The following is a 26,220-nucleotide window of genomic DNA, read 5'->3' as shown; positions in this document are numbered from 1 at the left end:
TTAACATTTTTATAAAAATATAAAATTGATTTTTTTATTATCTTTTATATAACAGATAAAAATTATACAAGAAAACACACACACACACACACACACACACACACATATATATATATATATATATGTAAATATATTTTATATATGTTTGTTTATATTTGATTATGTATTTAATTATATATTTTTTCGGGACTTTTTCGAGGCTGTTAAATGGTTTTCTATGTGCGTAAATAAAAAGAACTTTTACTTTAATTTAAATTATTTGTTTAAAAAATCAATCATTTAAAAGAAAAACAATACCATAAAACAGATGATACATTTTATTTAAGATTGTCTCTTATACACATATGAGAAATAAAATCAACTTTATGATACGAAACAATTTTGAGCGAAACGAATCCTAAAAGATTGATCAATCTTGATTAAATAATTTTCATTTAAAAAATTTATGGAGAATAAATACAATAAACATTTAAATATACACACAAATGTTTAAACTTATTTATTGTTACTCAAAATCAAACATGCTAAAGCATGCACATTATGTCCAACAATCGAACAAAAAGTAAAGGACTAGAGGCACATCCTAATATATAACGCATTAATATACATACATTATACACATACATGTATAGGCGTATATAAATAATTCATTAAAATTAAATGCATAAGCAGAGACGCATATTTTTCTACGTATATATATTTTCTCATATAAAGGCACTCGCGCACATTGAATTGTTAGTTTCATAAGATTTTGTTAAAATTCTACAATATTATTCGACAAATTTGATTACATATATACATACATACATATATATATATATATATACATATATACATATATACATATATATACACTATTTTATCACGTGAAGTCAACGAAACAGCTTTACAAAATAATTCACAAAAAATGTTAAGACAAGCGAACTAATTGAAGAATTATATTCTTTATAATAGATACATATTTATAGAACTAATCAAACAATTCTTCAATAATCGCTGATAAATATATAGTAGAATCTTTGTTTTCAGTGCGAAACGACACTGTACAGATATATTTTTGTTGATCGAATGCATACTAACATTATTAATTGCATATTAATTTGCAATGTATTATATATTTGCAGTATATGTCATTTTATATTTGTTCTTACGTAATCACATTTTTGTCATTTTAGCATATACAATAAATTTCAATGTATGGAAAATTCTATAGATTCTTTATAGATTTTTTGTGTGATTACCGACACAAGAACATGTTTAGCGCAATTTTATATCAATCTGATTTTTTCTAAGCGTATTTTTATCATAAATATTATTAAATGTGTATAAAATTATTTTGCAAGAACTCTTTAACTTATATCCCGCATGGAAAAGAATATTTAATCTACGGCTTATTTGGCACTTGATTTCACAGTTTGTAAATGTTAGTCGTGATACGGTAGATGAAATACGCCGAACCGAGGGTCACCAGAGTTCATCTGTAAGCGCCCTTGTTTTTTTAAACGTACCATTTCTGATCGTCACTTGGGCCACCAAGTAGCGCCAGCCGTATTGTCCTAAAAATAAGAATTAATCATTTACATAGAAATATATAGACAAGCCGTACTTATTGTCAGCACAGAAATTAAATTGTTAGACCAGTAACATCAATTATGTAATATATATGCTTTATTCTGTTTCTGAATATAGATCACGTAAAATTTACGTCGCGTAAATGCATAAATTTAAATTAATATTATTCTCAAAATTCAGAGCCCGTATTTTGAAACGACAACAAAGTTTATTACATTGCTCTACTTATTAATATTAACAAATATTTTGTAAATACAAATTAACGTTAATTTACTTTGTTCTTGCCACGAGTTCGCTAACGGGTTTATTGCCTTTTTCATGGAACTCGTGGATGAATAAATGGAATCGGGAACGATGAGAGACAAAGAAAAGCCTTTTCTCACTTTTATCTCCAACAAAAGTAAATCATTTGCTGTAAAATATATAGTTGATGAAGCAATGTAATATCATTTCTCATACAGCACAAAATCTTTTAACTGCATTGCAGCAATCTTTCAAATTGTATAATACAATTATGATCAGACATTGTAAAAATATAAATATGAGCAAATATAGCAAAATGTTGATAAGATTGCAACAATATTGTAGAAATATTTCAAATATACATTACAGAATATTTCTATAGTAATTTTGGGATTGTTTTGTGTTGTATGAATCTTAATTCTTTCATTATTAAAGATGATACATTGTTAAATATTTATTATATATAAAATTAATTTTATAGTAATTACATAGCGGTTTCTAATATATATATATATATATATATTAGAAACCGCTATGTAATTACTATAAAATTAATTTTTTAGTCGAAATATGTTGTACTATAATGCATTATGGCTAATTGTAATAAAAGAGTTAAACAATATCATTAAATGTTAAATTTTTATGCATATTTTTTTTCAAAGCAAAACAATGCAATTTTAATTCGAAATAAGACTAATGCCAACTATTATTGATACTATTATATTTTTCCAGAAATATGCTCATGCCATAGGGATCAATTTCGCGTGAGATGAAGAAAATAGAAGAGAAGCATTAATCATTATCATCATCAACTGACGCACACACACACACACACATTAATATTATATTATAATATTATATATTATATAAATGGAAACATATTTATAAAGAGTTATTACACAGTTCGAATTGTTAATCGAAATATACTAAATATTGTTATAATTGAAATATATGAAATATTAAAAAATCTTGATAAATATTCCTTAGATACATAAGAGAAATTGTAAAAAGTATATTAAACTTGATAATCTTGAAAAAGTTAATAATAATAATATATTCTCAATAATTATATTGATATGTATATGTATATACATATCAATATCCTTTGATATGTATATGTATATATTATTCTCTCTTTGATACTTTTTTCCTCGAATCGAATCTAATACTCATTGGCTGTCTTATATATGTATATATATATATATATATATACGTACGTTCAAAGACGTAGATATGTAGTCGGTTAACTTGTCTTCTTCTTCTCCCCTCATCACCTCAACATCCATATTTTTTTTCCACGACCTCGGTCTTCTGTTAGTCGTTATTTTTTGGAAGCCGTCGTTTCTTTATCGCGTGAAAGAAGCACGAGTGCTAGCTTCTCTTTAAAATTACACATTAATTCGAGCAAACACTAATTTTCATTTACGACGCGAGCATAATTTTTTTTGGTATAAAAATGAAATTACAGCAAAAACTTATTAGACGTTATCGAATTTTTTAAGTTACGCTTGTCTTATTAAAGTTCCTTATTAAAGGTTTGACATAGCACAGCCGCGTAAAAATTATACGCAAATTTCCTGATATAAGATCAACGGATAACTTTTTCGCTCTAAAGAAACATCGCGAATAAGCTTGACATCTGGCATTCTCGCTGTTTTCGCGGATCGTATTTCGTGTTCATTATTCTTAATTCGTCTTCGTCTAACCTTCTTTTCTAAATTGCTTTTGGCAAGATCAATAACGACTGGTTCATCGAGTTCAGAAAGTTCTGCTTCGACTTCCTTCTTCTTCTTCTTTAGAGATACAAGTTGCTAGAATACAATGTGTGATTATTTACTATTTGTTAGTTTAAATGTATATAAAAGTAGATATTTTTGTTATATAATATATTATATTATATATTTATATATAAAAATAAATAAAATTAACACTTTGCCAATTGCTCTAATTATGCCTTGCTAAGTGTTTGGCACTCCCTCCCCCCTCCTATTTTCTGCAAGCTATGTATAATAATATGTCAAATTTTTAATTTCTATAACTTCTTTAATATAAGGATTAATAAAACATAAAACTCGAAATTCTCCATCTTTTGTCGTCGAAAAATTATAAATTTATTAAGAATTTATATTATATAGGGGGAGTTCCCTTAACGCCGGACGGCACCTAATACCGGACATATATCATGTCTATGTAAGTAAAAACGCGATTGAATGGTTATATCGGTGATAGGGCAGTGGAGGGGATAGTGATCCCTATCACCGATATAACCATTCAATCGCGTTTTTACTTACATAGACATGATATATGTCCGGTATTAGGTGCCGTCCAGCGTTAAGGGAACTCCCCCTATATTTAACTTAAATTTAGTCATTTTATTATATAGTATATATATTATACAGGATGTCTGACATAAGATGTCATACTGAAAATATACAAGTAGATCTTCTTATTTGGAGACAATTTTTTCTTAGCAAAATTATTGAGGCATTAATAATTTTCGAGTTATAAGTGATTGAAAATAAATACATATTGCATAATATATCCGTGAGTAGATCTTTCTGAGCAATTGGCTATGTGTTAAATTAACCAACTTGCATTATCGAAGAATCTTAAAAAGTTTTACAAAAGTTAATTGAATAAAAAAGTTAATTTCAGAAGATTTGAAAAAAAGTTAAATTATAATTGATATAAATTACATACAATGACATTGCATTGCTCCTCTAAAGCAATTTGTTGATCAAAATTTTCGATATTATCTTGATCTTGACATCGAGGTATAATTATATTATTCACCCATGTTTCTATGGTTTGAGTAAATCGTGTGCAATTTGTATCTTTCAACCGATCTTGCATATCTTTCAAATTCTCTGAAATTTCTAGAACTTGATATTTATTATCCTCCTTATTTTTAATTCGCTGCATAATAGAGGTCTCATCTTTATATTTATCGCCAAAATTAGATCCCACTCTATTTCTCAATTTATTCTCCAACCAATATATCTTTTCTGTAAGTCTATAATTTTCATCTAACAACTCCTCTTCTCGTTCTTTCGACAACTGCTTTTCTTTTTCTCGATCTTTTTCGGTTTCTTCGTAAATTTCAAGTCTTTCCTCGAGCTCATGAACGCGCTCTTGGTAGGACGTCAATTGAACTACGGAGTCCATTGTCGATACATCAAAATAGATCTTAGATGAATCGATCGGATGAAAGATTGATGTTGTGGTCTTAGCACGTTCCTGAATTCGAGTTCTTAACTCTTGGAGACGCTGTACTTCCTGAAGGAGTTCGCTGGACGGTACATCCGTCTGAGTACTACGACTGGTAAGCTCAACTTCGAGTTTCTCATCGTCCTCGTGCTCCTCTTCTTCAAAAATACCGCTTTCCTGAAGAGTGAGCGGAGGTTTACGCGATAATACAGGTGACGCGGATTTTACGGGGTTCATCAATGTAGCGTTATTCGTGTAAGGTATTACGGTCGCCACAGCGCGATTTCTCTGTTGGTTTGATAGATGAGCCTAAAATATCGTGCAAAAAAATTAAAAAAGTGTACGTGCAAAAATTATTATTTAATAATAATTCTACAATAAGCAATAAATATTTTTTTATAAGTGTTCGATATTATATGATTTATATTATCTTGAAAAAACTCGTGAATAACTCGATGTAATATTCGAAACAGACATTTTTTAACTCACTCTGTTTGTGTGAATGGGTTCCGGAGAGACCATGCCACTATCTACCACGTGATCGAAACTATCTCTACGCACAGGTACTTCTTCCAGTTCCAGCAGTCGAAATTCCAAAAGCTCATTTTGCTCTCGTATTTCTGAAAGTTCCACTAAAAGTGTTGCTTCTCGCTCTTCGGCAGCTCGAAGTTTATCATTCAATTCATTCATCTCCTTATCATGACCAGCGCATCTCTGCCAATAAAATACAGATTTTTTAAAAATTTTAAGTACAGATATACATATATAATTTTATATTTAATTTTATAAAAAAAATTAATATATTTTATATATATATATTGACTTAAATTATCTATATGTATATATATAATAATTACAAATTAAAAATAACACTAAAAGTTAATTCCTATCATCTTGTGTTTTAGTGAAGAGTAAAATATTCAACATTCCTGGATAATAATTGATCATGTACAATATTATGCAATCTTAGAAACAAAAAAATTATAAAAGATATTGTATATATATATGTAAATAAAAGTTATACCTCTTGTAAGAGTGCTTTTTCCAAGTCACAAATTTGAACTTTGGCACATGAAAGTTCTCGTTGCTCTCTAAAGAATTTGGACTGTAACTCCTCGATCTCAAAAAGAACAGCCTCGTATGCTTCTTTGGTAATACCATTATTCTGCCATTGACCGTAACCTCCAGGCTGTGGTGACATCGAAGATGGAGCACTTGATAAAGCACTGTCATTATCTTCATGATCTTCTTCGTCATCGACTTCGACAACCGGCTCCAATTCAAGCCATTGTTTATAAAATTCCTCCTTCTTTTTCTTATTTGATAATTGCTCCAACTTTCTTTCTCTTTCCTTAACAAAAAAATTTGTTTTTACACTTTCCAAATATTATTTCGAACGAGGTGCCTGGCTTAATGTGTGTCAATAAAAAATTTGTTGAAATATATTGTACAATCTGAAAATATTGTATCGTCTATAGATGCACACCTTCTTAAATATGGTGTCATTAATATTAGTGTACAATACACTATATAATATATTAGTGCAGTATTATTGTGTAATAACATTGATTGTATAAAACCGTATTTAAGAAAAGTACATTACCTTAACTGTTTGTTTAAGTATTTCGATGACTTCCTGCTGTTCAAGTGCAAGTTCACGAAGACGCTCGACTTCAATTTCATTTATAGTTTTGTCGGATTCTACTGCGCGGACATATGACTCCACCTTAAATAATGCACCACCTCAATGGTTTATATGTCATTATAAATCTTTATGATTTAATAAAAGAATTTACTAAATAATTATTAAGAAATAATATATTAAAAATATTAGCTTAGTTTAAATCGATATTTTAATACGCGTACTAACAATATAAGTACTACCAAAGTAGTACTGACCAATTATCGGGCTAATCATTTCTGTAAAAAATGAAATATGTTTATGATTGGCTATAGTGTAGTACTTATGTATATTAATTGTTAGTACGCGTATTAAAGAATAGATGTAAACTACGCCACATATTAATAGAAATTATAATTATAATACAGAAATAATTAACGTTGCAAATAATATTAATTTTACACACATACACACACACACACACACACACACACACACACACACATATATATATATATATATATATATATATATATATATATAAGCATTTATATCAGAGAAATTATTTGTAAAAATGATCGTACATGTTAAGAAGGTGATAATCACATACCGTATGACCATCGTCTGTGAGAATCTTCTTTCTTATATAAGATGCTGATTGTATTGGTTGGTTTTTCTCATTTCCCCGTAATTTCCGCATCTGTAACATTATAAAAGTAATTGAACTTTAACAGAATATTTCTAGGATAATTATTTTTGCAAATGGAAGAATATGTTCTGTATTTCAAGCTGTGCTTTATAAAAAGAAATCTGAACAAATTAATTTTTACAGAACAATTAAATATGTACTAAACTAAATAAAAAGTATATTTTGCAACTTTTGCAAGATATTCTAGACGAAAAATTTATGATTATATTAATATAAAGTAACGATATTCGACATTAATAAAAAATACTATTATATTTTTGAACATTATTTACAATTTCATAATCATTTTTTAGTTATAATCATTTTGCTTTGGTAAAAGTACTATTTTAATTATTTATAAAACATTCTGTTAGATAAATAGCTATTAAATTAAAAAAACAAAACGTTATTATAATGTTCTTCTAAATAAAAAATTAAGTGACAATTCTTAATAGAAAGAAGTAGATCTATTGCAAATGGTTTTAGCGAATCAGTTTTTCGAGTTAATATCATGATCCGACGCGATATATGCAACAAGACGGAAAGGATCGCAAAAAAGAGGAAAGAGAAGCAGATGAATCGCACTGCAATGGGTTACGAGAGAGTCTTAAGTGCCTGAGACTGGACCGTTAGCTTGGCCCCCTGACATACAGCCATAGTCTTTTTCTTCTTCTCTCCTGTATATACTCTCTCCCTCTCTTTCAGCTTCCTTCCTCTTCAGGTGATATCAACCTGCGGCATGTGTATGTAAGAGATGCGCCGAGAACCGATTGCACCTTGTACACTTGCCGACCGCGTTGCACGTGATGATGCACTTTGCGCCATATATGTAAATCGTAGGACACGCGCTCGTTGTGTGTACCAGAGTTTCTCCTCTCTTTGGGCCGGACTATATCGGATATAAGACATATTAGGACAGGTGAAACGAGCGCGTCACGCATTACCGTTATCTGTGCTTCACCGCTCATCTCGTCTCATGTCGTTTTATGTATGCTGACGTTTCCTTATATTTATTTGACATCTGTACAATTATTGAAACCCGCGCTAAAAATAATTAGCAAGTTCAATGAGTGCAATAGTAATCAATGCTACTTTATACCTGCATAAATGATAAAGCTGCATGACTGAATTTTGTTGGCAAACGTACTCGTATAAAAAAGAAATTATCCACATTCTCTGTGAGTCTTATATATGTTTTACATACATGTATATATACAAAATATGTTGTTACAGATAATTTAAAATTTCCTATCTGAATAAAGATTAGGTTTATATACTTTTAATTACCATATAAAAATTTAAATTTTTTTTAAACATTTTTTTTGTATTTGATATTAATCCAATAAACAACATTTCCTGTATATTAATCGAATCGTTGAGCAAAAAAAGTGTAAAATAAAACGACACTATATGTCATATATTTTCATAAAATGTAACTTTATTATAATATTCTTTCGTATGGTTGAAAAAAAAACAAGAAATATAAATATATAAATTCTTATTTATGTAAAAATAACTATTATATCTTTGAAAAAATATATAATTCTTATTTTAATTTTATCTTAAAATTTTATGTAATATATTATCTATTATTTTCATTAACTTATATCATTATTTCACATTCAATGGCCTTGACCATAATGTATAAAATTTCAAAAAATGTTTTATAATATTGAAAATTAAGTGCACAGACACTTTCTAGATTGTACATATAGGCATAACATTTCTAAAGAGAATAACGTATCTATAAAAAGATGGCATGAGCATATCCATAATATCTATAATATTGATCTGTTCAGGATCACACTATTTATTATACATTAATATTTCTGTAAACAAATCAAATTTGAAAAATTAAGTTTTTTGATGAAAAGTCTCGCATGCAGCGTTTTGACTCACACCATTCTCACTATGTAGTCTCCCGTCTCACTTTCACCGATCGTTTCTCACCCCTGCTTATTAAAATCTTCGAGAATCGCGACTACGCATTTTTGAAATGGCTTGTATATTTCTAAGCAATTTTTTGATATAATTCATAAAATTAAACTTCTATGTGTTATTAATTTAAGTGACGAAATTAAATAACGCATAAAATATTGATATTATAAATATTATGTATATATAAGAAGAAGCTAACTTTATATTGCATAGTTATGCAATACATAAACATTTTTTAATATAAATTTTATTGTAGCGTTTTTAGAAAAATGTTCAAAACAATAAAATTTGACTTTAACATTATACAGTAGAACATCGATAATCTTGGTGCTAATAATTTAAGTGTCCCCCCTCTCTCTACAATATGTATTTTCTGCAACTCTAAAATTGTTTCTAACTTTCCAGTTATTCATTTATTCATTTATTTCATTTATTTAGTTATCTTTTTCTTCCGTCTCCTTTTACGATAAAAGATATAACCGCACATATATTTCCCATATATGCGTGACACAAATAGAGACATACATATGTAGATGAAAGATTGGCAGTAATATGCATTTGCGTTTGCAAATATGCGATTAAATAAACTCGCATTGTTTTGAGAGTACCTCTAACTTTTTTTTTCGAGAATTTTTTTATTTCTCTAGTTTACTTCTTGAGCTAAAATTATTGAATTTTTAGTATATACTAAAAATAATGTGTTGAATTATAATTTCTCTTTAATAATTTTTAATAAGAGCACAAGTCTTTCCGTAGTGTAAAATTCACTGATGCAAATTAATCAAATTAAAGAACATTTTTAAATATAAAACAATTATTTCTCTCAAATAATGATAATTAAAAATTATATAATTATGTTCAAATTTTTTAATACAAGTTAAACAGAAATATGTATGACAAGCACTTTATTTTTAGAACATATTATACAATTAAATATACAATTAAAAATAGAAATTCTTTTGAAGAATTTTCATACAAAAATTTTAATAATATAAAAAAATTAAAAGCTTTCATTTTTAAATTATTTAACTTTTTTAATGTTTTTAAAATTAATTTAAAAAAGTAGATTATAATTAGAAACAATATAAAAAAAATTTAATTTTTAAAAATAATCAAAATTGTTTTAGAGAAAATATAGTTAAAAATGGCTATGTAAAAAATAAAATTTTGATTTATATTTTCAGAATTTGTGAATATTCTTTTGTTTTAGATAAGTACAGTAATTTTTATCGCAATAAAGGAGGAATATACATGTCTGCTCTGGCAAGTATCGCATTCATAATAATATACAAATTAAATTCTCAAAAGCAATTAAATAGGTACTAATTAAATAAGTTTTGATTAAGAGCAAAATTTATTTAAAAGTTTTTAATAATAAAATATGTAATTATTTTTTATTTATGCAATCATAATTTGATATTGTTAATGTTAACATTTAAAAGAGATATATTATAATTTTATTGCATACGGGAGCTTAACAAGTACCCACACAAACATAATATATTAAGAGAAAATATATGATTTATGCAAGCATTTATACAAACTTTTAATAAGAGCGTAGTAAATTTTCAGCTCTCTGGAAAACTGATGAATTATATTCATTTTATACTGTACAGAACAATTATTCGTTTCTTGTTAGTTGGAACTATTTAATCTCGTATACGTTTGTTGTATTCAAAGTATAACTTTAGCTTTCAGTATCAGTTTTTTTATGTTTATTGCATATTTTAGCTTATAAAATCAAATATTACTAAAAGGCACAAATGACGCGTATAAACGTATGTAAGTAACAAATTATTCTCTCTATGCATGCGCTCGTTACGTTAAGAAAGGAACCTATTAATTAGGCGTATACGCCCGTCGTTGCTAAGATATTATTAATAGTACAACCGCAATGATTGGATTGGAATTATATAGCATCACATATACATGAAGCTATGTAAGCATTATTTTCTCTCATGCCGTTGCAGTAACAGCGTTCCGTATCTGTGTAAATGTGATGCCTCAAGCATCATATATCGTGCAACTTGACTATGAACTTGGAGCTCTACGTGATTATCCCTTACATAAATGTTTTTCAGTGATGTTTGCTATATACATATATGCGTGTATGTATATAGTATAACAATAATATTTTGTAACAAAAATTATAAAAATATATCCACATAATTCTAATTTATCTAAAGTATAACAGAACGCAGAGGTAGCTACGTGATAGCTACTTTAAAGAGATTATTTATGACCACTCATAAACTTTTATACATCATACCTTTTAGATCACTAATAGCAATACTAAAAGTGATGCAAAAGCAGTCATATCTAATTGGACAAAATATATAGATTATGCATTCAAGTATACTATAAATCATTGGTGTATTTCTTATTTTTATGTGTGTGTGTGGGTGTTTGTGTTGTGTGTGCACATATAAAAATTTATTATATTATTATACACATTTTATTTTTGATTGTTTTATTTTTATTTTAAGATATACATTCATCTCTTTTCATAATAGATATACATTTATCTCTTATCAAGAAAGACACAAAGGTAACGTATATCGAACTCTATACCCAATTGCATATGACTGCCTTTGCGTTACATTTTTCACCATATAGACTTATTAACGATCTAGTATAATATATAGAAATCGATATTGTTCTATTATAATAATTTAATATATAGAATTGTATGTGTGTGTGCGTATGTGTCGAAATATGTATATGAATAAATATGAAAAGTTTATCGAAATATTGTATAACTAATTTCGTGAATACAATTTTTTGTTTGTATATAGTTTTGCAAAATAAAAAATAGCAAAGATTTGTTGAATGTTTGTCGATTATTTTTCTTATCAATTCATTAGCGCAGATTTCTGTATAAAATCAAGGATAAAAGAAGCGAAAGATATGTAATTCGACAGATAGAAAAATCATCGAAACAACGATTCTCCAATCAGTATGATTCGATAACGTAGTCACGATTTCGATATTGTACGCTAATATCGAAACCGCGCGCGTTCGTGCATTGATATATCATATACATGCTCGTATCTCTGCGGTGGTTGTGGAATTAAGAACTTTCTTTCGAAAAGTAGCTCATCGAAAGCGGCGATATCATGCGATAGTGTCGACAAGATACTTGCTTACCAACACGCCGCGTGCTGTCTCCCCGAGCTCTACCGATCCTAGAAAATTCAAGATAGAATCGAAGGGAGAACGTGGTCGTTCCACTTGCAATCGAGACGAAACGAGGAAGCGCATCCGGCGAAATAACAATTCCGTTTAAAGTCATGAAAGAAATACTGCCGCCTTTCTCTCTTCGCCTTCTTTCACGCGTCGCGGAGTCATTGAAATTCATCCCGAATGTTGCCTCGAAGGAGGACAATGGAAGATAGGTAAATGTTTAAGGCATACTTATGTATCCATTTGTGCCTGTATGCATATTAGGATATGTAGATATTCGCTTCAGATAAATAATCGCATAACTGCGGATACGTCTTAATGAATCTATTATAAATTTACATGTTTTTGAATTTATAATTTTAATTATTAGGTGCTAAATCGTTTCTTCGACCTAAAATAATATTTAATCTTTATTGTCTCGATTTATTATTGTCAAACCATATACGTTTTGTTTTTTCTTTAATCAATCTTATTTTTTCACGGAATTAAATTAAAAAGTACTACTATATTGTTCGACACAGCGAGAAATGTTATATTCTATATTTTGAAAAATATTATTGAAAAATACTTTTTTCAAAAGTAAAATTTTAAAATACACAATTATCACTTCAATGTATAAATAAACATAATTATATAAAATATTATAAATTAATAAAGCACCGTGTATAAGCACAATGTATAAACTGGTTTATACACTGAAAACAGAAAGTTGTTAACTAAATTACGTTCAACTAATTACTATTTTGTTAAGTGAATATAGGTATATATAAGTATTTAAGTCAAAGACGTTATATTAAAATTTTAATGTTACATTTAATTTAAATATTTCTGTATGTTTAATTAATAAAACAGTAACAACTTTTTTTATAGTTATTTAATAATTTAACGATAAATCAGTCTTAAGTCTTGCATATAGTTGAAATTTAAGCAAGGCACTATACATAGTGACATTTTATATGTGTCAATATGGAAGTTATCAATTTTTATGTAGCAAAAGAAGTAATACTGCTGCGCAAAATAAATGAAGAATATGCTATATCACATCATGCACGCGTGTGTACATGCAAGTACTCGCGCACACAAATTACATAAGACGTTTTGGTCTCTCTAATATGTCAGTGAAGCTGGCATAGCCATTTTAATACAATTACATTCATACATAAATTCAATGCTCTTTTATTGCTAATTTATTATTCCGTTCCTGAATTTATTATTCCATTCTTAAATTTGTTGTTCCGTTGCTTCAACCGATTAGGCTTAGCAATGTGATATAATACTTGAAATAGCTAACTTTTCTAGAACTTTAACTGTACATTTTTCAAAATTGTGACATGACAAAAAAATTTGGAAGCCAAAATTGTATTTACAAATAAAAAAATTACGAGACATAATTATCCTTTATCTCTAAAGAGAAATTATTTTTTTCTTTAGATAGAATTTTATGTTGAGCTGATGTGTGTTGTATGTTATTCATAAAAAGTAGAATGAAAAACTAATTATTTATACAGATAAACTTAAGGCTGCAAAAATTGAGATATTGTAAAATAAAAATACAGAGCAACAAAATAGAAAAGGCTATTCATAGAGATATTCTGTAAATTGGCAATTTAAAGGTTCTCTGCTGATATTAATTAATTCGGAATAATTTTTAACGTGAAGATATTATTGCAAATGATAAACAATAAAATCAGGAAGACTTTATTTATCGAAATATTCAATAAATTTGCAATGTAAAAAGATTTAATACTTATGTGTAATAATTAGAGGTTTCAGTTTTCGAAAATTGGGAATAAAGCAAACAAAAATTAAAAATATAGCAATAAAATTGTATTGAAGGAATATGGTTTAGTTTTTCATTTTTTAACTTTTTCTGTTCTTTTTTTGTTTAATTTGGTAACGATTAAGTAAATATTTATTTTGATTAATTAGTTAATCTCTTCTAAAACGCTTATTTTAACTAATTGCTTCTTATTAAATCTCATTAAAATTTATTGGAAGCATGCTAATTTATGGATATGGATATAATTAAATCTACTTTTATTCTATTTTGAATTCATAATAATTTCATAAAAAAATTTAATTACAAAAACCATTGTTGCAACCGTTCGCGAAATATCCATATTTTCTACTATTTTTCTTCACGATAGCATAGCGAGATTGTTCCCACGGTACGTCGACAACATGCAACTCAATTTCTCTGAGAATGCGATCGATTCCACGCTTTATTCGTACTCTACTCAGGGACAAGAGAAGGCGCCGATGAGTGAAGTAGCGTGAAAATATTTAATCTCGATGCAGTTTGCATGCGAATAAATGTGTAGGAGCTATCATGGTTAGCAATGCAAATAAAATAATAATTAAGTAAAAAAATTTTACTCAATGTTAATTATTCATAATACTTCCAAGGACTAATTTGCTTAGCATTATAATAACTTCAAAACAATGACGCTTGTCTTATTTTAATAATTAACAAGTAAAATATGTAAAAAGAGTTATCCTTCAAATTTCAATCAAACTTTTAAAGTTTTGTAATTTTTAAAAATTAATAATCTTTAAAAAATAAGTTTTCAGTGTTATCGTTAATTCTACAATATACTGTGTTATTAAATCCCTTGCTACTGATACATGTGTACAAGTTGCATGTACAATTCACACACATATATATATATATATATATATATATGTAATATATATGTAAAATATATGTAAAAGTATATGTGCAAAATATCTCTATACAAAATATTTATGCAGAAAAGAATAATTAATATGATATGCTAAAGTCGCATTCAACAAGAAAAAAAAGTATTATAATATCCTCATAGTTCTCATAGCATTGTTTGTGATGATACATATATATATTTTTTTTCTGCATAAATATTTTGTATAGAGATATTTTGCACATATACTTTTACATATATTGTTGCAAATTGATAAAAAAATTACCAATGTTTTTCAATTACTTAAAAATTAAGCAAATAAAAAAATTATCGTAATGTCTTTATATATGCAGTAAAAAAATTCTGTTGTGATAATTCTATGTATATACCTTGTGTTTTTTATTTTCGTCAATTATTTTTTTACAAAAATTTTTTAATCAATTTAAAATCTATTTTTAACAAAAATGTTAGACAAATTATTTATTGCAGTTCTCCAGAGAATCTATAATATCTTGTAAAATGTAAGTTTTAAATTATTTCTTTAAAATAATTTATATACTTTTTTAAAATAAATTATATCTAAAATAAGATAGACAATAGTTTGACAAGTTATTTGACTGTGTAAATTGCGTGCACGTTTATATGTAACATACTTGATCAATTTAAAATCGAACCATTAAATATGTTTATATATATATATATATATATATATATATATATTTTTTTTTTATTTTTTTTTAAAGAAAATCTATTGTTAAAAGATATTTCCGAGGAAAAGAGAAAACTCAAAAATAATCAGAATTATTTTAAAAACTATTTGATTAAATTTTATATTAACTTGAAAAACTCTCGTCTTCTTTAAAGTGTTCTCCTCTTGATTCACACGTCCCAATGTTTTTTCCACTGCTGCAAATATTTCTAAAAACTTTTTCGTTCGAGTCATGTTTTATATGAAAGAATGAAAGAAAAGTCACATGGAGCGAAGTCAAGTGAATAGAGTGGATGAGGAACCGTTATGTTTCTCAAAAATTTTTTAAACAAACCATCTTTTCATAAAAACAGCTTAACAGTTGTTTCTAATCATTCAATCTCGTTCCAAATAATATAATTTTTGGTTCTCTCGTATGAAACATGACCTAAAAGGAAAACGTTTTCCAGAAATGTTTCCGCAGCAATGGAAATAACGTTGGAACAGATATTGTATCAAGAAGACAATACTTTAAAGATGACTAGAGTTTCAAATTAGTAAAACTTAATAAAACATTTTTAAAAATAATTTTAGTTGTTTTTAGACCCTCCTTCATATACATATATATATATATATATATATATATAATATATATATATATATATATATATATATATATATATATATATATATATATATATTTCAATCTCTCCTCTTTTATTTCATTTAAATAATACTTTAAAATATAAAATATATAATCATAAATACACCTACATTTCCATAAATTATAAGTTCGCGTAAACACAATGCTATACAACTATAAATACAATAAATTTAGTATCATAAATGGATTCCTTACAATCGTATATAAATGAGAATAACAAAAAATGCGTTCACCCTTACCTCGTCCTATACAAACCCCATAAAACGTAAATTGATCTTGAGAATTCATATAATAAATATATGAAAGAGACGAGATATAGGTTTACCGGGGTGTATACATATATCTGTAACGATACGCGAATTTTACAACTTTAATCGTATGTCGCACTCGAGCATACACGGGAAAGCACGTAACACGTCGAAAGACGATGCGTACACGGTCCACGTCTAGACCAGACTGAAGCGCGAGTACTTTCAACGAATGCGAAGCCTTCCATACTACCTGCCTGCGGAGTCACGAACGGATCCGTTCTTTTCATTCCATTCGGAAAGTTACGGACGGATCCTCTATGCTGAACTGGCAGAAATTTAAATCTGAGACACAATCAAGTATAAGAATAGAATCGTAATTGCTTCCCTTTCTCTCCCACATCGGCATGAGACAATGTCACTTTTTTGTGATGTTAGATATTATATATTGTTATATTATATTATCATGTTTATATGATAAAATCATGAATGTATACTTCTTGTATGTGAATATACAATTTTGGTATATTGTTTGGTATTAAGATAGTGCTATATCAAGTATAGATGTATTTTTGTATAATAAAAAGAGAAAAGCAAAATAATGATTAAACTATTATTATTGAAAGCTTTTATTTATATTTTTGATACTAAAAAAATATTTGAACAGTGGCTTAATAAAAATTATTAGCAATAAGCTGTACGTTTCTTTTAGAAAGATAAAATATATTTAGTATTTGATTAAACTTAATGTCAAAAAATTAGGCAATTTTGCGAAAACTGAAATATATATTTTTATTTTTATTTTTTTGTATTACACGTGCAGGCAAAGTGGCACTTTGTGTGCGTGTTTTCTGTGCGAAAAGCGGCCGATTTCCCACGCCGCCATCTTGCGGTGTGCGATCGGCCACCTCGCGCACAGAAAACGCGCACAAAGCCACTTTGCCTGCACTTGTAATACAAAATAGTATGTGTATCACGTGCGGATTGACAATTGTTCACTCGTGTGGGGTGGTCGCACTCGCCTTCGGCTCGTGCGTCCATCCCCCGCACTCGTGACCAATTGTCAACTTTCCGCACTTGATACACAATATACTATTATATCTCAGTTTATAAAGCCGTTGCCGGAGAAAGAGATGTTTTACGCTTTTACCGTAGACTCTGCACTACCGTTAGCTCGATTAAGCGGCGATAAAGTGAGAAAGGGTGGCAATTATATTATACGGCATGTAACTACAACCTTTTAGCTGCGACCGTTTGCATGGCCTTTAAGTTCCTTTGAGATGACGAAGACATGCAATGCACAATGCGAGCCCGCGAAGCATGTCTCGCGATGTGACCCGATACATTAACCTGGTGATATCGCGCTATCCGAACACCTTCGACTAAAAGCAAACCATCAAGATACACACTCGTCAAGAGTGTCTACTCATCGGTTTCGGTGATTTGTAATTGCTTCTTTGAATCGCCTCTTTATACGCCTTGATGAAAGTAAAAATTGTTGTTTAAAAAATACCAATCGTATTATCAACACAATTTTTGAAACGTATTCAAACATTCAAGATGTTTTGAATGATTTATCAATCTAAATCGAGTTCCGATTTTTGGGATAAAAAATTATTTTTAACTTTGTGTAACTTGCGGAAATTTCGACAAATCAAACATTCTTGATTAAAAAATTAATGAATATATCAAAGAATTATCCATTGATTGTATAGAACAATTTTAACTAAAAAAAGTTTTTTTAACAGAAAAAGATATCTGTGATTTAGAAAAAATTTTACCTTGTGTAAAAGGATAATATTATACATAAATTAAAGAGATAGGAATAAGTGTATATATACATATATGTATATATATATAAATCAGACATTGATTTTAATTTTAAATAAGTACCTACGGTAAAATACTTCTAGGAGTATATATGCTGTGTAAACTTACACCGGAAGTCGCACGATATGATAATCGCGTGCACTGGTACGGTCTCCAGGGTGAACCGTTGGATTGTTCGCACGACGGCATACTGCCATCGTTTGTATTTGAGAGCAAAAAAAAGACAACACAGAATTCAGAGCAAAACATGTCGTAAGAACGGCGAAATAAAGGCAAGCATTGAAATTATTTGTTCAGTTCAAGATGCGTAAATCAACGACAAGCACACGCACATGCACATACACATCTACAGATGCATAGAGAGGAAAGGATATATGTATATCTTTATTGTTAAAAATCTTATTTTAATCATTTATGTATATGAAAATGTTTTGTTGAAGTAGAAACACCAATAAATTACTCACCGTATTGTGCTTCATTGGCGTTAACTTTCGACGTTTCAAGGGTTTCGATAATTTCTCCATCTCTCGGCTTTTGCTTCGTAGTTCATCTATCTGCAAAAATTTGCAAAACTTGTTTAAATGCGGTAAATTTCTTGCTCGGTTATACGTGTGGCGAAAGTTGCAATGAGAAAAATTAACACAGCCAGCAATCATCATGAGGAAGAATGGGATACACAGAGCAATGATGAAGAAGAGGGGCAACGATCGGTCCCTTTCGTATTGCTTTTCAGCTCTCACCTCGTCCCATAGCATAAGCCAGGCTTGTTAGGCTTCAGAGGCCATTTGCTTTTATCTCGTCTGTATAAGTGGGATGAGAAAAAATGCCATATTACTAGCCACGCGCTTCGATCTCTTAAGCGTTCGCACATATATATACGCGCGTGCGTTTTGTTCTGGTTACACCAGTTGCGCAGTTTCAGAACAATAAATTATTATCGAAAATATTAAATTAAGGATTATCTACGTAATCGTAAGAATTATGATCTAAACTAGTGATAGCTTTTTCTAAGTGAGTGATTATTTTAATATTCAAAACGACTCTTTATTATTGTTTATAATTATTATAATACAATTTTCAAAACAATTAAAGATTAACTTTAAAACCTGCAAATTTTATCAATTTTAAAAAGCTAGCACGGAGGGTAATTTTTCTGGATTTAAAGGACATTATAAAGGATGAAAAGTTTCAATTTTTAAGTGACTAGGATTTTATTTTCCGCCCGATTAATTCCTAGGCATGATAAAGCCTATTTTTAGTACCATTTTAAAGAAAAAGTTTCTGTATCAAAACTTATATGCGATAATATTTTTCGCTTTATCCTTGTTTTTTCGTAGGAGTCATAATAATATAAGTAAATCATGAAAGTTTCAAGATTTTTACACAATCTAATTTTAATCCTCACAACAGTTCAATGAAGCGGAAAATCCTAGTCTCTTCGAAGTCGAGACTTTATTTTTTAAAGAGCATTCAGAGAAATTGTTCTACGTTTTCGAAGGTGAGATACACTGATTTCTATGTATAACTGAATATAGCATAAAATAAAAAATGTTATTATTTGACAGTTGTGAGTTCTGTCTACAAATGCGTGTACCGAAATATTGAAACATTTATATTGCACGCCTATTAAAGACCACGTAAAAAAATAATGTATACATAAGTGTATATCTTTCGTATTAAATAAAAATATTTAAGATTTTCAGCTGACTCATCTATATTTTCAATAATGACTATTATTTGATGTTTAAATTAATTTTTATTAAAATCTAATTCAACAAATGAAATTCATGACTTTAGTTTATTTTTATTTAGTTTCTCTATGTACTAAACCAGCTTAATCTCTTTTTGTTACGATTTTCGATATTGGGTTCATCATCAAAAGATATGCTATATGAGTTTGTTGGCAATGCGGCAAGCAACTTCGTCAAACATCACTGGGCGAGTTCAATTTTAAATGTTTGTTAGAAAGCAGGAAGTCTAATATATCTCAAGAGGTTACACGTCGAGCTAAGCAATGCGAATAAGCATTTTGGATTAAATATACATATAATGTCTGCAATGCGAGATAAAGACAAAACCAACAAAAATTAGAAATAATTCAAAATAAATTGGGAGTAAATACTATTTCTACATACATACGTCGAGTTATAATTATAACAACGTGATTGATTTACAAGTAAAAGTGAATATGATAAAATTATGCTAGATAAAATAATTTTGAAAAATATCAGAAAAAGAGAAATCTTCATAATTCAAGATAGAATAATAAATATAATATATTAAAAAGAAAGAGAAAAGACATTTAATTTCTATTTTTTGACTTAATTTATCCAATATTATAGCCGTCATAGTTTGTATATACATATAATATAATAATAACGTAACTATAATATACTTGTAAATTGATATCATAATTGTAATAATCTTCATATTTTATCTTGTCCTTAATGTAGTTGAATCTTTGATTCTATATAGTCAAAAAATTCAACAAATTGAAACACATAATTAAAAAAAAACGGAATTTGTTTTTATAAGTATTTAATTGTTCTACATAAGATATACTAAATGATTTATTAAAAGTTGATATTTAATAGTATTCACTTATCGCATGACATCGTAAGAATTAAATCTAAAAGGATGTATTTACATAAAAGACCCTACAATTTACAAACTGTTAAATCATACAAAAATTCCAGAGAGTCCAAGAATAGCGTGAGAAAATCGTGACCATTTTAGGTAATTTTACGGCAAAGGTATTCATCTTTTTCGTTGATGTTCTATATCAAACATTCACAGTAGTAAAATTTTTGTCCATAGGAGTCACTAGATCGGACTATTGCATTTTGGACAGTCTTTTCTAGTTGTCGTAGACTGACACCGCAGGGTAAAATTTTTTAATAAGCATCTTCGAACATTCCCGCACTGACGCTTATGTTTCAGGAGGATATTTTTACATGCCTGAGAGATAGGTTGCTGCTACAGCGAAATTACTATTTTTGCTTCGGGCAACATTATAATCGTATAATTATCGTAGGAACTATTAAATTGTTTAGAGCAATGGTGCTATTGATACTCTCGATATTTAAATATTTTGCACTTACCATTTTTATAGTTTCGTTGCGATGCAATTTTCGTAATGCGGAAAGCTCTGTTTCGTGATTCTCTCGTTGAACTCGTATCTCAGCAATACGAATCTTCTCGGCATTTAAAGCGATCTATATATAAAAATAACTTTTACAAATAAAAAGAAAACCAACAAGATGTAATTTAATATATCATAAACGTAATGGATTAATAAAGCATCTTTAAAAAATACCTACTTGCTTTATTAAAATAATTTATCCAATATTAAAAGATTAGGTTTTTTTTTTAGTAAAAAGAAATTTTTATCGAATTAATTTTTTTAATAAGGAGAAGTAAACCTCGAATTTACTAAATTGGAAACATAGATTATAGATATTTCCATACCTCGTAACAATATGTAACACTTAAATTTAAGAATTTAATAGAGAATTTTCTTACACGCAATTTTTCTTCGAGTTTTTCGTTTTCGGCGTAAAGATTTCGTATTTCTGCTTCTAGACGACGCACATTGTTGTAAGAAGAAGTATTATTTATGAAGTGCCACTCGAATTTTTCTATCATACTTTCAACTTCAGCTAAGTTTTTTGTGAGAGTCGATAATTCACTCTTGTGATTCTCGTCCTTCACGAAATGCGATTTAAATGACGTTGACGGCAACGATGACAATGGTGACACAAAATGAGCGAATCTGAATAAAAAATTGCTTTCAGCGCGCATTTTTATACTAAGATTAAATAATCTTTAAAATTGAATTTTAAATTACAAGTTGATTATTTGGTCATTTTGGTACAAATCTTCAAATTTAAAAATCGGAAATAACTATTAAATAAATCCAAAAATAAAAAACTTAAGATAGAGAGATATTCCTATTTATTATAGACTAATCATATTACTCAGAATATATCTACCTGGCCTTCAACTCGGCTACAATAGGTTGATACTTGGCAGCTTCGGTGATTCTAGCTTCCCTCAGGGCAGCTTCGAACTCCTTTTTAGCAATTTTTGCTGTCTTCCGCTCCTCGTGTAGCTCTGTTCGCACGTTCGCCAGATCCTCGCGTAGCCTTCGCGCTCCCTTCTCTAACCATTGTATCGTTTTTCTCAATCTAGAAGCAGCATCCCTTTCCATGTTTTTTTCGCAGGACGTTCTTGCATCCTGCGGATTTATTGGCATAGTTCGATGCCATTTTTTCTTCAAACGTGGCAATGATGAGACCTTTCTATCTTTTATATCTTCAGATTTCTTTTCGTTAGGTATCTCACTTAAAGATAAAAATTGAAGTATGTACTAGAATGTATTATAATTGTGCATTAAAATTAAATGTGTGTGTCATAATTCGAAATAATATTTCTTAATCAATTAAACCAAATCTACTTTTTTCAAATAAATAAAATTTTCGGCTGCTTATTAAATCAAAAATATTGCACTAATTGCTGAATCAAATATTTTGCTTATAATGTGTTTAAAATTGAGCACATTGTATAAAAACGTTTTTGGATTTATAAAAAATCCATTATAGAGGTTTATTAACAAATTCTAAAATATGAAAATACTCAAATGATAAATTTTCTTTTCTCGCATACTTAATTAAAACTTTTATCCTCATTTCTTTCAAATATGCGATAAAAAATTTGTTTAACCATACAATTTATTTTTTGCTAATAACTAAATACAAGGAACATTCCTTATAACATATAAAATTACGATAAATTCTTACAAATTGGAATTGTACTGTTCATCACGTCGCTGCGTTTTCTTAGGGATGTCCGAGTTCGATATTAGAGATTCTAATCGTCTTCGTTTTCTCACACCTTCCATGGGTGCAAGAAGATTGATTTCAGTCGTTGTTGATTTGTTCGTATTAGTCGGCTTGACGCTATGTCTCTCAGAGGAGCTTACCATCGTCGCTGGAAAAGTATTTATAAACCTTGTTCAAACACACACCCATTTATATATATGTATATGTGTACATACACATACACACACATACATACACACGCGCGCGCGCGCAACACATTGAATATAAATCCAGAATTAAATGTATAATAATAATATTATTATATTAATGTGTGTAATATTATATTTAATAATAATAATAATAAATATAATATAACATATATAAATTTTATATATATATATATATATAAATTAAGCAAATTTGAACAAATAAATTGGATTTTTTCTTGTTTTAATCCAAACTGTAGTGATCTTTCAAATATAAAAAGCTTGCAATCTTTTTAGGGAGGGAGGCGATCAAAGGGGAATATATAAGAATTAAGTTTTAAAAATTGAGATTAATTCCAAAGTAAAATTTTGACAATTGTACTCTGTGCACAATTATTAAATCATAGCAAAAAATTAATTTTTGCTACAACTGATGCACAAAGATCCGCGTTCGGCTCTTACAGCTCGTTTATTTTAAATGTAATTTTTTTGAATTTATTAAGTATTAAACATTTTTAATAATTAAAATCACAATACTTTCATATCCTAAAAATATTACTAAAAGATTGCTCGAAATAAATAGATTATAGAGTAATTAATCTTCTATTACGTAAAAATATGAACACTATTTTTAAAATAAAATTATGCAAAATGTACATTAATATCAATTATTAATTGTCAATTTAAATGTGCCTCTTGTACTTTAACTTCATTTATATACAATGCCACAGATCATGTATATTTTTTAAAATAAAGATTATAAGATTATAATTTTATATTTTGGTTTAGAAATTTGTATTATAAAAATAGTATCAAAAATTTTACATAAGCAAAACATTGTTTAAAGTTTTAAAAAAATAAGCTTCGCAACATGTTAAAAGGTCTTTTTAAGATATTATTTAACGAAATAAAAAAATGTCTTATATATATATATATATATATATGTATATATATGTATATTCATTTCTACAACAAGCTTGAAATCATTGAGAAATGAAGATCACAATGAATAGACTTACCGTTTTCGACGTTTAAGAATGTAAGGATATCTTAACCGACATGTGTTGGATCCACGAAATATATAATTAAATCCGACACGGACGGCAAAAGAAACCCTCCTCGCAAGAGATACCGTCGCCAACTAAAAGAGGCCGAGAACCTAAGCTACGGCTACACTACGGCTTGTAATCGCTATATATGTCAACTACGTCATCTCTTTGGCTCTATTTAGCTCTCATCTCTCGCTTCTCTGTTCACCTACGCTAAATTTGACTCGTTATTCACGTCCCCTTTTATCTGCATGGATTCGATCGTAGTTATTATTGATAACATATCTCTATCAGTAGAAAGATCTATCACATTTTAGTGTAAGCTAATTTTTGCCAACGTAAGAATATAGATACACGAACAGAAATGAATGCCTATTTCAAATATTCAGTTACTCCACATAACATACAATAACAATTATTTTATAGCATAAATAGTATATGCATAGAAATTTTTGAATAAAAATTTAATAAATTTACTATTTTTAATTAATATCGTTGAATTGTAATATAAAAAAAGAGAATTAAGAAAAAAAGAAAACCACAAAATGCGAAGTTATATGTTAAGACACATTTTTTTCTTTATGTGGATAAAATAATTTTATCTTGATAATAATTAAGGTATATCAAGGTATAGGTTAGCTACATAATATTCTAAATCATATTATATGTATATATATTATATGAATATGGTAAACTAAAAAAAATTTACAATTATATTTGAACGCTATTTTTTGATATTTTTTGTCAGTTGTAATTCAACATTTTAAAAGTAAAATATAATAGAACACTATAAAATTTAATAACACTAATTTATTATAAACATATGTTACAAAGTCAATGTTTATTATAGTGACGCTCAGAAAACTGTGAAATAAAAATAATGCCAAGTAAACTTACAATTTTTTAATTAGTTGCTACATTTACTCGTATATAAGAAACATGATTTAAATAGATCAAAATTTTAACGTGTATGAAATGTACATTCAATGAAAAATATTTAAAGATACATAAAAATGTGCTGGAGGAGTTGTTTATTTCTACCAAAAAATGTTTGCAGCAATTGGATTCTTTATTTATACGCAATATGTTTCCTAAAACATAATTCTCAAATTTAAACTTATTATTAAAAAATCTATTGTTTTTATATTTTTCATTTAAGAATTATTTGCAAAAAAATTATAAAGTTTTCTTTTAATTAATTCTATGAAATGCTAACGATAAATAACAAGTATTTTTTAAAATTCCAGTTAAGTATTACATAATAAATATAAAGTCTATAATTATAAGTGTATGGGTATGTATGTATATCATATATTACCAGGCTGTTAGAGAACTTTTCCATAAAATATTTACTTAATTTTTAAAAATTTATCAGCACTCTTGTTGGTTTAAATTTAAATAAATATTATTAGATGTTAACACTATAAAATAAAAAATAAACAATAAATAAATTATGTACACACGGGGAAGACAGAAATACATATCTTAATATACATGAACTTTTGCATGTATTAAACTAATATTTTTATTTTTTATATATACCTCGATGGACGATGCGCCTGAATTCATATGTCAAAATATTTCTATTCTCGCATATATACATATT

The 26,220-nt window shown here is 28.1% G+C and overlaps 1 protein-coding gene across 3 annotated transcripts; it reads right to left on the bottom strand.

Annotated features, from left to right (window-relative positions):
* Positions 1 to 484: 484 nt before the first annotated feature.
* Positions 485 to 24,729, bottom strand: LOC114929468 (uncharacterized). 3 transcript variants are annotated; one of them, XM_085483025.1, is made up of 14 exons: positions 24,585 to 24,728; positions 23,339 to 23,528; positions 22,532 to 22,882; positions 22,062 to 22,311; positions 21,641 to 21,754; positions 19,004 to 19,093; positions 7,254 to 7,343; positions 6,626 to 6,748; positions 6,047 to 6,373; positions 5,512 to 5,736; positions 4,516 to 5,331; positions 3,033 to 3,626; positions 1,847 to 1,984; positions 485 to 1,556 (listed from the first exon to the last, which is right to left on the bottom strand). In XM_085483025.1, exons 2-12 carry the CDS (start codon positions 23,521 to 23,523, stop codon positions 3,378 to 3,380), a joined length of 2,820 nt encoding a protein of 939 aa, XP_085339151.1. In that variant the 5' UTR covers positions 23,524 to 23,528; positions 24,585 to 24,728; the 3' UTR covers positions 485 to 1,556; positions 1,847 to 1,984; positions 3,033 to 3,377. The 3 variants fall into 3 exon arrangements, with proteins under 3 accessions (XP_085339151.1, XP_029156844.2, XP_085339152.1); XM_029301011.2 differs by lacking the exon at positions 1,847 to 1,984; XM_085483026.1 differs by lacking the exons at positions 1,847 to 1,984; positions 6,626 to 6,748 and having other exon boundaries at positions 24,585 to 24,729.
* Positions 24,730 to 26,220: the final 1,491 nt, after the last annotated feature.

This window comes from Nylanderia fulva, unplaced genomic scaffold, assembly GCF_048542155.1.
Source record: "Nylanderia fulva isolate GAGA-0341 unplaced genomic scaffold, ASM4854215v1 Scaffold23, whole genome shotgun sequence".
Classification (NCBI taxonomy): domain Eukaryota; kingdom Metazoa; phylum Arthropoda; class Insecta; order Hymenoptera; family Formicidae; genus Nylanderia; species Nylanderia fulva.
The sequence above is the reverse complement of the archived record's forward strand: the minus strand, read 5'-3'. Positions and strand labels throughout refer to the sequence as shown.

What these genes read in the sequence shown, in the direction of transcription:
- LOC114929468 (XM_085483025.1), bottom strand. Translation starts at nt 23,523, where the DNA reads ATGGTAAGCTCCTCTGAGAGACATAGCGTCAAGCCGACTAATACGAAC. An exon ending in AACTCGAAGAAAAATTGCGT is followed by an intron (nt 21,755 to 22,061) that starts GTAAGAAAATTC and finishes TTTTATATATAG; the next exon opens with ATCGCTTTAAATGCCGAGAA. An exon ending in TACTTAAACAAACAGTTAAG is followed by an intron (nt 6,374 to 6,625) that starts GTAATGTACTTT and finishes TTTTTTGTTAAG; the next exon opens with GAAAGAGAAAGAAAGTTGGA.